Below are 15,260 nucleotides of genomic sequence, written 5' to 3'. Positions count from 1 at the left end.
CTCCGGAGGACGGGAAGCATCGCATCCAAAGCGCTTCTACCGCCGCCTCGCCCAGTTGGCTGGTTTCGCCAATTAGCGCACCCGCAACCCCCCCCCCCCCCAATATCTCCCTTCGCCCGTCCAGCCCCGAAAGTCGGCTCGGTCTCCTTTCCTCCTCTCCTCCCCTCCCCACCTCCTCGCCGAAAAAGAAAAAAAAAAAAAAGAAAAAGAAAGGAAATACTACATCCCCAAGATGCTTTGCGGGTCTCTCCCTGGGGTTCCGGATGCTGCTCGGGCTGCTGACAAGCGAAGGTAAGCCGAGAGCGTCTGAGGCAGCCAAGGCGGCAGCAGCGGCTGCGAGGAAGCTCCCCGGCCAGCCTTTTCTCCGAGCCCGGCAAGCGAGAGGCGCAAGGCAGGAGCGAGCCAGCCAGCCAGCCAGCCAGCCAGCCAGCCAGCCAAAGCGGCGGTGGGAAGAAGAAGGAGGCGGCGGCGGCGGCGGCGGCGGGCGACCAGCGGGGCGGAGGAGCAAAATCCCCCAGCCCAGCACAGCAGCAGCAGCTGAGCGGCGGCAGCGCGAGCCAAGGGTCTGCTTTTCCTCTCCAACCCCCGCCCGCTTCTTCTTCTTCTTCTTCATTTCCTTTTCCAGCCGCGGCGCGAGAGACAGAGGCGCGGGGGGCGGCGAGCGAGCGAGCGAGCGAGCGCTGGGAAGCCAATTCTCGCCGCCTTGCATATTTTCCTACCCACCCCTCCTTCCTGGCTCCCGTCTTTTGTGTGCGGTGGTGTTGGGGGAAAGGGAGGGAAGGGAAAGGAAGGAAGGAGGCAAAAGAAAAAAGGAAGAAAGCCAGAGCGCCAGCGAAAGAAAAAAGGAGGCGAGGGAAAAGAGGCGGCGGCGGCGAGCGGCGAAAAAAGGGGACCGTGTCCAGCAGCGGAGTTGCGTGAGGATAATGTGATCGCGCAGGCGATGAATATGCTGTCGCTGAAGGTTGGCAGTGGCGCCGAAGGGTCGGGCAGTCTCCCCGGCAGCCAGGAGTCTCCTGATCCCCTGGAAGAAAAAAGTCTCTCCCGAAAGGCAGCCGCCACCGCCGCCGAAGGGATCGGTGGGCAGCAGCAGCAGCAGCAGCAGCAGGAACAGCAACAGCAGCAGCAGCAGCAGGCTGGTGAGTAACTCGGCGGGCTGCCCCCTCGCCAGCCAGCTAGCCCGCGCCGCCCTCTTCCTTTCCCCAACCCCCTACCTGCCTCCCCCCTCCCCCCCAAATCTTTCCAGAAGGGAGGGAGGGGGGGTTATTTGGCTCGTGCCAAGCTCTCCCCCCGTTTCTTTTCTGGGTTCCCCTTCCTCCGCGACCCCAGGACGTCGGATGTGGCTACCCAATTTCTTTTTCCCACCCGAGTTTCTCTGTGCCTCGCCCCCCTTCCTCTCCCTCCGGGTCCTTCTGCACTCCTCTCCTCTCTAACCGTTTCGGGAAGGGGGGGGAGGGAGGTTTGGGGGGGGGGGAGGCAAGCAGAAGTCCACCCCCTCCTCTTCCTCCTCCTCCTCAGCTCGGAGGGTTGCGTGTGGGCAGCGAAGTAGCAGCGGGATTCGGAAAGAGGGATGGTGGTGGGTGGAGAGAAAGACGCGAATGCTTGGTTTTTATTTTAGTTTTTTTTTTACACACACACACCCCAAAAAAAAAGAAAGAAAGAAAAGAAAAACCCCAACAACTAATCCGTATGAACCAGCCTTTTGTCTCGACCAGTGTAAGCAAAGCCTTGGCAGCTGGAGGTAAGACAGTTGAAGCGCGCGCGCAAAGAAAAAAAAAAGGTGATAATTTCTTTTTATTTCTTGCCTTTCTCTCTTTCTCCTCTTCAGTTATTCACCACCACCACCACCACCCCCTTTTTTTTTTTTTTGCAAGATGCGGATTGTCAGCCGTCACTTTCTTCCCTTCCTTCCCTCCCTCCCTCCCTCTCTCTCTCCCCCGCGGTCCCCTTGGCGCTGCCGCTTCTTAAAATTGCTCCTGAAATCGCTTTAGGTGTAAACATTAATCTGACTTCGCACATGCAGGTCGGGGACGCGCGAGCCGAAGGGCGCTGGGCGCGCGCGTGTATCTCTGAGTGAGTGAGTGTGAGTGTGTGCGCGCGCGCGCGCTGGAGAAGCCTCGGAGTAAGCGGATCTGTTTACCGGGGGGTTGGTGGTGGTGGGGAGTACAGAGTTGAGAGGCGGAGGGGGGAGGAGGAGGAGGAGGAGGCGCTGCTTTGAAAGGGGAAGGAGTTGCGGCAGGGGGACGGGGTTGCGGGGGGGAGAAGCGAGCTCAGGCGGGCTTTTTCGCAGGCAAACAAACCTTTATTATTTCAGCATGTGAGGCTAGCAGGGGAGGCGCGATTAGGAACGGAAGCGCCCTGCAGAACCTTCCTTGGGAAAGGGGTGAACTCTTCTCTATAGAGTTTCCTCTCAGCCACCCCCCCCTCCCCTCCCCAAGGCATTGTGAATGTGGCTTGAGAAAGAGAGGAGGGAGGAGGAGGGAGGAGGAGGGAAGGAAAGGGCTCTCGAGGTAGCCGCCTTTGCAAACGAGCGGCCGGAGAAGCGAGCAGCAGCAGTAGTAGCAGCGGAGCTTGCAAAACAGGTCTGTGGTCCTGGGAAGAAGCGGCGCGGGGGGTGTCTGTTGGCAAGCTGAGAATGGGAGGTGAACGGAGAGGTGGGGGAGACTATGGCATGACAGCCCCCCAGGCCAATGAAGAGAGGTGGCAAGAGGAGACACCCCTGGAATTTCTCTCTCTCCCCTCCTTTCTGGAAAAAGTGTTGAGTGACACTACCCAGGCGTTTTTATCTCTTAGAACAGGGTCTCCAACCTTGGCGACTTTAAGCCTGGTGGACTTCAACTCCCAGAATTCCCCAGCCAGCTTTGCTGGCTGGGGAATCTGGAGTTGAAGTCCACCAGGCTTAAAGTCGCCAAGGTTGGAGACCCCTGCCTTAGAAGGTGGGACGCCTGGAGTTTTGTATTATGAAAACCAGTGGAGGGTGGCACCAGATTGCCCCCTCTCCCCCATGCCTTTCCAGACAAACTGTGTGTCTAAAAGTCTCTTGGCGAGTCAAGAAATTGGGTTTGGTTACTCAAGGACAAGCTGGATCGTGTTTCCAGTGGGCCTTACTTGCCAGTCAGGATGATGCTCCAGGTAGCAGCCGAAGTCAGTCCCCTTCTGCGCACTTTTTGGTTGGCTCCCCTAAAAAACACGGTGTGATGTTTGAGTTGTAAGAGGAACGATCACCTCGCAGGGCAGTTTATGTATAGAAGAGGGGAAGAACAGGTGACTTTCTCATTCCTGCCAAGCGGTGTTTGCCTTAAGGAAGCTTCTGCTCCGTTTTAAAGCTATCTCGTTGGGCACGTTGACCCTCTGGTGTTATCTGACCTCAACCTTACTTGCCCCTAGCGAAGTAGACATAGGGTGGCAACCTTGATTGGTCCCGTCTTAGTGATGGCACAAAATGTCTTAGGCTGCTGCCGCGTGGAGCCCCTTTTTGAAATGCTAGATGCATTTAAAAAAAACAAAACACTCTCCAATGCTCCTTCTTGGGATGTCTCTCCCCCTGCCCCCAAACACCCCCCTGGCTCCTGATCTGGTTTGATAAGCCGACAAGAGGAAGAGGAATCCAAACATTACAGACTCATACAGGAATAAATTAGCAGGAACACTTTGGCTGGGGAGGTGCTCTGGGTGCTACTTGCCTTAAACCTCTGAGCTTTTCTTTGTCAAGATCTGTTGACACAGTTTTGCGCAGGAAAAGTTTCAGTGAGGGGAGAGAGAGAGAGAGAGAGAGAGGGTGGGGGAAGAGAGCCAGCAAGAAGGCTTGGCTCCTGAATCTTGGAAACTCCCCTTTGGCTGGGCTTGTGAATGGACCATAGAGCATTCTTTCCAGAAGATGGGAACCAGAAGGTAAGAGCTAGATTCTCGAGGATTTGTGTGTGTGTCTGTGTAAAGGGAATCTGATGTAACACTGGGTTTAATATCGATATGCCGTTTGCTTTATATGAGTCTCTCCTCACAGGGTATGCCCAGAAACATCTCCTGGGGAGGAGGGGCTATAACTCTTGGCAGAGCACATGTTTTAAGGGCCTTAGCTGCGGTGCTGGGCATCTCCCGTTACAAGGATCTCAGGTAGCAGCTCCTATCAGACGGGCTGCTGGGAGAGACTGAACTAGTATATCGGGAAGCTTTTGAAGTGCACTGAGCTGTGTGCTTGCACCTGGGCAGGCTGAAGGAAGTGAAAGGTTTAGGTTAGGTTCTCCCTTAGGTGCCCCTGTGGCTTGTGTGCCAGGCTGTTCCTCAAAAGGCTTTTTATTTTTATTTTTTTCAATCACCAGGCTATCTTGTGCCCAGAAACGGTTTTTTCTCCTTTCAACAATGGTGCGCACCCCAGGACAGAATGCTCTTGCCCAGCCTGATGCAGTGGGCTAGCCCGGCCACTTACACACCGCAGGAGTTGGTGAGAGCAGGCGGCCCCCTCCCCCCACTCCCTCCCTCTCCCAACTGTGGCAGGATTTCCTAGTGGTGGCTGCAGATTGCAGCTTAAGACCCCTGCTGGAGTTGTGGGAAGGAGGGAGGTGTGGTGGTGGGGGGGGCGCGGCAGGCTGAATCAAGGACACAAGGGACACAAGGAATCTTGTGTCTGGCAGATGCAAGCTGAGCAGATGGAAACGTGGAGAAGGTTATGGGCAGCCTGGAGGGGCCTGCCTGGCTGCAGTCCTCGCCTTTCCTGTCTCGGAGGGAGGCTTTGGGGACCTGGGAGTGGTTTATTTCTGCTGAGGAAAGATCTGGGAGAGAATGGTAAGCATCTATTAATAGTGCACATCAGCCAAGTAAAAACAGAGGCTCTCTAGTTGGAGGGGGTCTCCAACCTTGGCAACTTGAAGGCCTGTGCTTTGCTGGCTGAGGAACTCTGGGAGTTGAAGTCCACAGGTCTTAAAGTTGCCAAGGTTGGAGACCTCCCTTGGATCCCAGAGGAAGGTCCAGATTATGGGGGCGGTGGGGTCAGGGAACAAGGGTGCCAAGCGGAGTTGCTTCGTACCGGGGGGAGGTGGGGGGGGGGAGAGGTTTGTTGGTCCTGCAGTCTCATCAGAAGCACAATCTCTCCGTGTGGCTAGGACACTGAGGTCATGTTGCCTTGCCTGCGTGCTTTAGGAAGGAATGTAGAAAGGCTGGGGAGTGGGGATGAGAAGTGCCAAATGCCTTGGGAATTTTATTCTAAAAACACTTCTGGCCTGTCTTCCAGCTGCTGATGAGTAAACCCGCTGGGGGCTTGAGGCTGCTTCCTGTGGAACATTCAGTTGCAATTCTCTTTTTAACTTCAGCACACAGTTCACCTGTTGATCGGTCAAATGACACGTAGGCTGCGATGTCGTTAAACTAGGAGGGCGCATGGGTGACTGTGTCAATCTGGCCGGAGGCATCTTGACTTATGAAATGGCAAGGCAGAAGCTGGCGATCTGATTCTAGGGCAGAGCCGTTCCGAGGCTCGCTTGCTCGTTGTCACCTGTTGCACACCCCAGGAGCCCTAGGAGATTGTATGGGACACTTAGAAGGAGTGAGTCTAACCGTGAGCAACCCTGTTGGGGTGTTAAGGCCGATGTGTGGTGCAAAATATTAGAGCAGAACCAACTCAAATGATTTGGTAGCTGGGACAAGGGGGGCGGGGGGGTGGGTGGAGAAGTGTCCACACAGCCACTTGTTAACCCGGGTGGGCCAGGATTTGGTGGGAAAGTTCTCTGTGATTTTGAAGACCCACGGGCAAAAGAGCTTCACACAGGATAGGTCTCTAACTGTTCATTTTTCACCGTGTGGATGGCTTGAGGCAGCTGTCCAAGTTTGGCTGAGAAAAGTAAGCAGAAGTGTAATATAAATACACGGCCCAGGTACAACTATAGGTACATTTGTGTGTAATGCAAGCCTCTTTTTGCATGCATAATACCATCCTGCCTGTGTGGTCCTATACAGACTTAAAGCCAGATAAGGCAGCATTTATGGATCTGTTTGTATAGCTGCCTTAGACGCTTGTCCTTATGTTTTGGGCCTGCACATTCTCAAAAACAATTGGCTCTATTGTTTATGGGATCGCTCTCTTTGATTATTATTTGCGGTGTTTTTCCCCTCCTACCAACTTTTCCTCCCTTGTCTTATGCAAGGAATTCTGGATTTGGTCATTCTTGTGAGAGCATGTCTCTGAAACTACCAGCCCTGATGAAGCTAGACAGCTACATGCTCTTTTAGAGGCACATAATCTACAACAGTGTTTGTCAACCTCAGCAATTTTAAGAGGTATGGACTTCAACTCCCAGAATTCTCCAGCCACCCATGCTCTCTGGGGAATTTGAAGTCCATAACTCTTAAAACCGCTAAGGTTGAGAAACACTGATCTACAATTTAGCTATGTTTTTTTTTAAACTTTTATATAATAGGGTCGCAGCCTGGATTATTGTTTTGGATTAAAGGATCATTGGTATCACAATGTTCTTCTCTTCTGTCCCCCCCCAATCCTGAGGATTGTTCCTTGAATGCAAATCTTCGTATGATGTATTGATAACCAGGTATTGGGGACGACAGAGTTGGCGAAAGGAAATACTTATAATTATTTTCAAGTTCTTCATGTTGGTGCAATAAGTAAAATGCTGAAGTTAAATAGAATTGTTAAACTGAATGTTTTCTGAAAGTTATGCACATTGATGGTTCAGAAGCATCTGTCAATCAGCTGGGTTGGACTTGGTCAGGGGTTTCACAGGTCCAAAGTGGGATGACCACTAGAGATGGTTAACTTTGCTGATATCTTTACATGCCTTGCATATTCCTGGATTTGGAGATGTCCTTATTTGTGGTCTTGGTTATTTTGCATAATCTGCATCTACAGAGTTGCAAGCTTCATAGTATGGGATTCAATAATAGCAGAAGAGCTGTTTTGTTTCCTTGGACGCAGTTTGCGGAAGAAAATTTCCACTGCATGCACGGGGTTGCATATTTATATTTTGTCTGCTCAAACAATTTCCATGGATGGTGGGTTACGATGAAGCAATCCTTTGCATGTGTGACATTTCGGAAGTGCAACTTAAATTGAGGTTTCGTCGAAAACCTTTGATCTGATGCACTCTCTGCCTAGAATCATGTGACATAAAGGGTAGCCTTCTTACCGGCTGCCAGCATTAGTCTTGAACACAAAGCCCCAAGTATATTGTGGTCTGTGTCATATCATCTCATGCACGCATGGGTTGCTTATCATCGTTTCATTTCCCAGCAGCTTTGAAGCCACTCTGCTGATTCTTTTTACAAAGGAGGCTTCTGGATTCTTTGGGCTCTATGACTCTTTATGGATTGCAGTCATGGCTACTTTGACTTTACCTCTCCTTCAGAAGAAGCTGCCTTGGATCCACCATAGCACTTGGGATCTCAAGTCTTTTACATCTGCTATAGAGAAGATGGAAGATGATCCCAGAACGAAGTGATTGGTGTAGCAAAAGGCTATGCCATGTGTGTTAGTTATATGCAGGCACTCCTCAACTGACAGCCATATTTCTCCATTGCTAATTTAAGCAAAGCGTAAGTTAAGTCAATTTTATGACTTCTTTTTGTGCCACGGCGGTTAAGAAAAAACCACCGCAGTTGTTAAGTGAATCATGTCGTGGTTAAGCAAATCTGGCTTCCTCCATTGACCTTCTTGTTGGAAGCCAGCTGGGAATAGCGATCAAGTGACGCCAGGATGGTGCAACCTAATGTAAATACATTCTGATTGCCAAACACCCCAAGTCTGATCATGTGACTATGGGAATGCTGTGATGGTCACAATTGCAAGAATCAATCATAAATAACTTTTTCAGTGCCATTTTAACTTCAAACATTAGCTAAAAAAATGATGGTTAGTCAAGGACTATCTGTATTGGCTTCTTAGAGGAATGGGGGGTTACTGCATTGTAGAGGTAAGCCCAGTATGATTAATTGATGTGTTATTATGTGGAGTAGGACTTATCTTCATAAGAGGCAATCCCCTTTCCCGTCAAAATAGCCACAAAATAGCCATCTGTTTGTTCCTCTGTATTCCTTTGTTTTCCTTCCTTGTGCTGATGTTACTGTTGTTAATGTGAAATTACAAAGATGTTTCCAACAGAAATGGTCAGAACCTGTTGGAAGAAAAGGGCTGTTGAAAGATTTGGATGACTTATCAGCCAGACAACAGGAATTAGCTCTCTACTGCACCTTCTGAGAAAGCATTTTCAGACCCCGGGTTCAAGCGTTGCACTAAGTTATGATTAGCTTAATTGTGGTTTGTTGAGTAAACTCGATTGCTTGGGATAGTGCAACATGCTGCGTCAGATCCAGGAAGATTGTGTTATGATTTAATATGATGAGAGAACTTGGGTAGAGTTGAACAGTGTCTAAATAGGCTTGCGAAGTCATTCATGTTGTCCTGGAATACTGAACTTTGTTGTTGTTATTCTCTGGAGCTTTTATTGGGTGCTTTTTTTGCTCTTTAGATATTTTGTCCTTGATGGTTTTTGTGTTTACGTGATTAACTCTATTCTTCTGCCTTTCCAGTTAGACTTTTTCAGTTGTCAGGGCACCGTAAACAAAATTCAAGAAGAAAAACAACATTTGCAAAGTTGACTAAAACTGTAACATGTTTTAAGGAAATGTTAACAATACTATTACAATGTTCAACTTAGTGAATGCGCGTGGAGTCTGGCCACAATTAAGGTCTCCTTTCCAGATTTCCACTTCAGTATCCTCCAGTTGTTTGGTGTAGAACTGTCATAATTCCCAGCAGATGGGCACACTGTGGTTTGTCTTCAAAATTTGCAGGTAACTTGCTTTTTAGCTGCTCCTTTAATCCCCAGTTAATGATCAGGCTGATTGAGAATTATGGGAATTAAAGTCCCAATGCAGCTGAAGGCACCGGAACAATAATGCACTATAACTTTTAACAGCAAGAAAATCCTTGTAGGGTCTTTTGAATTTATACTAGCACAATCTTGTAGATCAGCCATTTCAACCATTCTGCGTTTTTAGTTGTAAACTTCTCTGAATATTTTTAAATTCTCTGTCTTATACCTAGTTTTCCTTCTCCACATTCTCTGCTGAAATCAGCTATCACCTTGCCTGGAACAAGGGAATGTGGAATGTGTTAGTACTTAACTCTTGATGGAGAGGATCAAATTAGTTTGCTCAAGAATTTGGACTGTAGAAGAACTGTGCTCTATTAAGCAGCCATAAATCACTCTTAAACTCTAGAAAGGTATTCCTTGAGTTTGCACTGTTCCAAAAATTCTCTTGGTTCCTTTGCAAGATGCTTGTGTTGGTAGCAGTCTCTGGTGGAAGCAGGTTGATGATGATGTGAGCCAATTCCATCGCTGTCATTTGTGGTAGCATCCCGTTTTGGATCTTCGTGTCCTCATAACCTCAGTTGAACCCAACATTTCTGTTGCTAAGTGAGACAGTTGTTAAGGGAGTTTTGCCTCATTTTATGACCTTTTTCTTACCGTTGTTAAGTGAATCACTCCAGTTGTTAAGTTAGTAAAATAGTTGTTAAGAGAATCTGGCTCCTCCATTGACTTTGCTTTCAGAAAGTTGCAAAGGATGATCATATGACTGCGGGGCATTCCATCCGTCATAAATATGAGTCAATTGCCAAGCATCTGAATCTTGATCACGTGACCACAGGGATACTGCAAGGGTGGTAAATGCAGAAAACGGTCATAAGTCACTTTTATTCTGTTGTTGTAACTTCGAACGTCACTGAACGAACTGCTGTAAGTTGAGGACTATCTGTACAGTTACAACCTCTCGAAGATTATTTGTGGCAGAAATTTTCCCCAGATTAAAACATTAATAGATATGCATACTCATCACACTATTCCCTTTTGGGGCAAACTGTTATGAAAAAAAAGGAAGAAATAGTAACAAGAAAAATTAGAGGTAGGAGAAGGAAAAAAATAAAGGAAATCTGGCTTACATCAACATTCATTAAATTAATTATGCCTCGCTGTATTTTTCTATCTTTGCAAACTATCCCTCCTTCCATCATAATTGTATGATGGAATTGTACAATGGTGTCTGGAAACTGGGCCCTGGTTATGGGAACCATGAAGAGTGTATTTGCTTTCCTGGATCATATACAAAAACAGTAGTGGTGACAGATTAGGGGGACTGAAAACACAGCATCTGGTTTGCACATAGCATCAAGCCCGAATGTGATTTCTTTAGCATTGGGTTAATGCAGAGGTCTCCAAACTTGGCAATTTTAAGACTTGTGGACTTCAACTCCCAGAATTCTCCAGCCAGCAGGTCCTCACCTGGCTACAGTCTCTGGTTTGTTTGTTTTTTAATTCAGCGGAAGATTTCAAGTCACATGGGATCCTTGCCCTGAGGACAGTACCGGTAGTCTTCCACTTACGACATAATTGAGCCCACATTTTCCATTGATAAGCGAGACATTTATTTAAGTGAGTTTTGCCTATTTTACTACCTTTCGTGCCACTATTGTGAAGTGAGTGACTGCCGTTGTTAAGATGGTTACGTGGTTGTTAAGTGAATCTTGCTTCCCCACTGACTTTGCCTATCAGAAGGTCCCACATGGCTCTGGGACACCACAATGGTCATAATATGAATCAGTTTTCCAAGTGTCCCAAATGTTGATCACATGGCCATGGCGATGCTGCAATGGTCATAAATGCGAAAAACAGTCATAAATCACTTTTTTTTTCCAGTGCAATGTTGTAACTTTGAATGGGTCCCTCAACAAATGGTTGTAAGTCAAGGGCAACCTGTCCTGTCCTGGATACTTTTCAGCACCCTTAACTCCCAACAGTGTGCAACTTCGCTTAGTTTATCATGCAAACTCAGCGTTTGTTTTTTTGCAAACAATAATGTATAGCTTAGGATAGTGTGTGAATCCAGGCAGTTCTACCTTAGTTAACAAAAGACAGGTTTAGCAAATTGTGGCTTTAATATGACCTTCAAATGAGTTTAGGACTGAGATAGAAATGGGTCTTTCAAGATAGCTGCTCCTTGTCATCTCAAACTGACAAGGATCTTCTGGGAAACCGCTGATGACTTGTTCAAGCTAAGCATCTTCGAGAGATTTCTGTTTGCTCATTGTGGTATTTGATGCCCTGGTAGACATACTTGCTTTCTCTGGAAAGAAGCAGGGTGCAAATCCAGGTGGATTCCGGAGTCGTGTTGAGTAGGCTAGGGTAGAGCTTCCATGGGCCAGGAGTGTCATTCCTGTTCCTCATGGGAACGGCAACTGACTGTGTCAGAAAGTCCCAGTGGTAACCCACTAGTTGATAGGTGGGAGCTGGTGTTTGGTTACATTGCTGCCCAAGGGGAACTCTTGATGGGATCAACAGGTGGGGTTAAACAACAACAACCAAAAAAGAAGTTAAAATCCCTCTGGGGTGTTTCCTTAGTAAAAAATAAAATAGAAAGCCAGGCACTTCTTAAAACACGCATGCAAGGAAGCTAATAAATAACACCTCTCCATTATCTGGAGGCTGGAAGAGTGGAGCATTGTCTGTGCAGGTAATCAAATAAGGGCTGGAAAGGGCGCCACTGCTGAGCAGTTTATTTGGGTATTTCCTTATGGTAAAACTCCCTGCAACTTTCTTTTTTTAATGACTAGCATAGCAAGAGAGAAAGAGAGAGAGAGAGATCATCACACTTTGTTTCCTGCTGTTTATTTTTGCTTCTCCAGGAAGGTGGGGGGAGGGGGAATGTGATCTCACAGAGCCTGAAGTGGCACGGTCTGTTCCATAATGGTCTGTTCTGAAATTTGGGGACACTGGTAGTTTTCGTTGCATGTGTGCATTAAGCTTTAATCCCCTGACGTGACAGAAGAAGGAGCCAGAGAGCACAAGGGCTGACATATAGGACACATCAGGCATTTATAGAAGGAAGAGAGGAGAAGGGACTCCTTGGAGAAATTATTGGGAAAAAATGGACACTTTGGTGCACTAAACAGCAACAGGTAGATCTCACTTCCTAGCAGAAACATAAGTACCAGTTGGTTTAGCCATGGTTTATTGGCTGGGTTACGTTCTCTGAGATGTCACAAGCTAAACCCACAAAATACGTTGCCACAGTGGGCAGGGTAGTGATGATGGAGGGGAGAGGATTCAATCTTTTTTGATTATTCTGTTTTTGTATATTTCTCTTCTGAAAATAGAATAGAATAAAATTCTTTTATTGGCTAAGGGTGATTGGACACACAATGAATTTTGTCTTGGTGCAAATGCTCTCAGTGTACATAAAAGAAAAGATACATTCGTCAGGAGCTAAGAATCATCAGATACAACACTTAATAATAGTCATAGGGTACAAATAAGCAATCAAATCATACTAGGAAACAGTCAATATAAATCAGAAGGATACAAGAGACACAGTTACAGTCATACAGTCACAAGTGGGAGGAGATAGGTGATAAGCAGTGATGAGAAGGTTAATAGTAATAGTAGTGCAGACTTATTAAATAGTTGGATAGTGTTGAGGGAATTATTTGCTTAGCAGAGTGATGGCGTTCGGGATAGTAGGAAGTCATACTGCTGATTTTCAATAGCCATGTTGAAAGGATGAAGGAAGGTCTTGGAAGTCCCTTGTGATACAAGAACCTCAGGATCCAAACTGGGTCGGTCACCGGGGGCCAGAGGTTTAGAGGTCTTCTGAACTTTTGGACTCATGTTGGAGCCCATCCTCATAAGAATTTCAGTCTGTCTTCCATTGGGTTTTTTTCTCCCAAAATTTGATAACATTCGGATGTATGGACTTCAATTCCCAGCCTACAGATTGGGGAATTCTGGGAGCTGAAGTCCACCCATCTTACCGTTATCAAGTTTGAAAAGCACTGCTATCAACCAGGGCTATGAAAGTAGGATGGGTGGGATCATACAGAACTTTATAAACTGAAACCCAAAGAAATCATATTACAAATCAGTGGAATGTATAAAAATAGTATTTTCTGAGGGAATGTATAAACGCTTCAGCTGTGGGTTGCACAAGTGCAACATTTGATGCTTGCCACGACAAACTGAAAGCAGAAGTGTAAGCAAAGAAAGAAAGGATTTTTCCACTTGTCTCGTCTTTCCATTCCCTTCAAATGCAGAAGGAACATCACAAAATAGTTTGAGATGTTGGATGGGACTTACTTCACTTGAGCAGAATTGTTTATTGGGTAGGAAAGAGTAGATGCAGCTGGTGGGACTTGAGAGCTTTCTCATTTTAGTGGCCATCAAAAGTTGGGTTTACAACTCTGCCCAAATTCACGTTGCAATCGTGCCAATAATGAGATTTTTTTGCTTTAGCACTTTTGATGACTTGAATCATTGTCATTGGTAAACCATGGTTTTGAGCTTTTTTGCTGGGCAAATCAGGTTTAATCTGGGCTTATTCAAAAAGCAGTGATGGCTTCTTCAATAAAGCATCATTAAACCCTACCTTAATGTGACATATGAACCCAATTGTAAATTTTTCCTGCCACTGAACGGAGAGAGTTGCAGCTTTAGTATTTCAATGTAGTAAGAAAAGCTGGTGTTAAGGTAACCAGAAGTGAGTTTGGAATATCTTCGTGATCTTTCATGATTTGGAAATTTGGGTTCCTTGGTCAGCTTGCATAGCTTGGAACATATGACATCAAAACAGAATAATAAGTAATTCTTTCCTTCCTTCCTTCTTTCTTTCTTTTTGCCCAAATAGCTCGGTAGAAGTTTTTAAAAAATATTTTAGTGTTCTTATATTTTTGTTTTTATGATGCTGTAAGCCATGCCGAGTTGCTCCACAGTAAGATGGGCAACATATAAATTTAATAAATACACAGAAGGAAGATCAGAAGCTAAGCAGAGTTTGATGACGGGGAAGATGAAGGTTGGGGAAAGAGGATCCCACGGGAAAAATGGAGTTTAATTTATGGGAGAGATAGAAAAAAAAGAGAAGACAGTGAGAGAAGAAGTCATTGGATTTCTGGGAGGGGTGGATGGGTCAACATGACTCCAGGTATGTGGCGGAAACTTTAATGGAAATGGGTGCAGGGGTGGGATTCAACCGGTGTTATTACCGGTTTGGTGACTTTGGATACTGTAAAATCCCCATTCCCTCCCCACCCCACTAACCTGCTTTCCAGCTCCGTTCTTCTGTGCAGGGCAACCAAAGAAGACCCAGCCAATCAACTGGGGCTTGGGAGGCAGAGAATAGATGGGGGCGGGGCCAGTCAGAGGTGGGATTTGCTGGTTCTCTGAACTACTCAAAATTTCCTCTACTGGTTCTCCAGAACTGGTCAGAACCTGCTGAATATCACCTCTGGGTCATACTATCACCATTTGTAACCGTCCCTGCTGGCTTCTCATTTGCAAAGTCAAAGTGGGGGGGAGCCAGATTTGCTTAGTGACCACATATTCACTTAACAACTTCAGCGATTTGCTTAACAGCCGTGGCAAGAAAGGTCGCAAAGTGGGGTAAAACTCACTTAACAACTGCCTTGCTCAGGAAAGGAAATTTTGGGGCTCTCTCTCTACCTGTATCCAGAAAAACAAATAGTTGAACTTGGGATCTGCCACTGAGTTCCCAAAACACAAACGAACCACTATACCAGGGTCTCCAACCTTGGCCACTTTAAGCCTGGAGGACTTCAACTCCAAGAATTCCCCAGCCAGCTGGCTGGGGAATTCTGGGAGTTGAAGTCCTCCAGGCTTAAAGTGGCCAAGGTTGGAGACCCCTGCACTATACAGTCTCTTCCCAACGCTCATATCTTCTTTCGTAGACTTGTTGGTGTGCATTCCATTGGAAGCTTCTATTATCTATCCTGGTACTGTTTTCCTAGTAGTGTTTCAGTCCTCACTGCAGTATCCCTTTCGATAAAAGGCAAATTTTCTTGCAAGTTCTTTCTTCATCACCTCCTAAAAGACACAGACAGCAGATAAGGGGATGGTATAAATGCTTCAAGTCCATTGTAAGGAGTTAGACTTACATGTTTCCATGGTAGCTGAGAAGCCTGCCACCTGTCCTGTTTTTTTCCCCATGTGGCATTTTTTGGATAGTCAGCTTGCAGGCTAATCTTCTCCAACCTGTGTATCTTGGCTGGAGCAGACACACATGCTGTACTTAGGGATTTACTTACCCATGTTGGAAGACAGCAGGGCTTAATAGTTGTGTAAGATCTTTCCTCTTACTTGTTGTCTTTTGAAGAAGTGTTGTGGACTGTTTTGGGCATTGTGGCTAATATCAGTTTTTTTTCTCAAACATGGCAACTTCAAAATGGGTGGACTTCAACTCCCAGAATTTGG

General features: G+C 46.6%; 1 protein-coding gene across 6 annotated transcripts in view; it reads left to right on the top strand.

Moving 5' to 3' along the window:
- The first annotated feature begins 277 nt into the window (after positions 1-277).
- Positions 278-15,260, top strand: part of AHDC1 (AT-hook DNA binding motif containing 1) — a 269,420-nt gene continuing 254,437 nt past the window's right edge. For 3 of the 6 annotated variants that reach the window (XR_015750451.1, XR_015750450.1, XM_087970680.1), the window contains exon 1: positions 278-1,136. Coding sequence is in view for 1 of the 6 variants with exons in the window: in XM_087970680.1 (XP_087826806.1) it covers positions 941-1,136 (196 nt within the window). In the remaining 5 variants the exon portion in view is untranslated. Of the gene's footprint in view, positions 1,137-1,675; positions 1,739-2,103; positions 2,120-3,797; positions 3,889-15,260 lie in introns of those variants that run through there. The other 3 variants (XR_015750452.1, XM_087970683.1, XM_087970682.1) reach the window with 3 other exon arrangements.

This window comes from Notechis scutatus, chromosome 8 (genome assembly GCF_049901735.1).
Source record: "Notechis scutatus isolate UNSWTSFEM ecotype Mainland chromosome 8, rNotScu1.2, whole genome shotgun sequence".
NCBI classification, from domain to species: domain Eukaryota; kingdom Metazoa; phylum Chordata; class Lepidosauria; order Squamata; family Elapidae; genus Notechis; species Notechis scutatus.
This window is presented reverse-complemented; position numbering and strand designations above follow the sequence as displayed.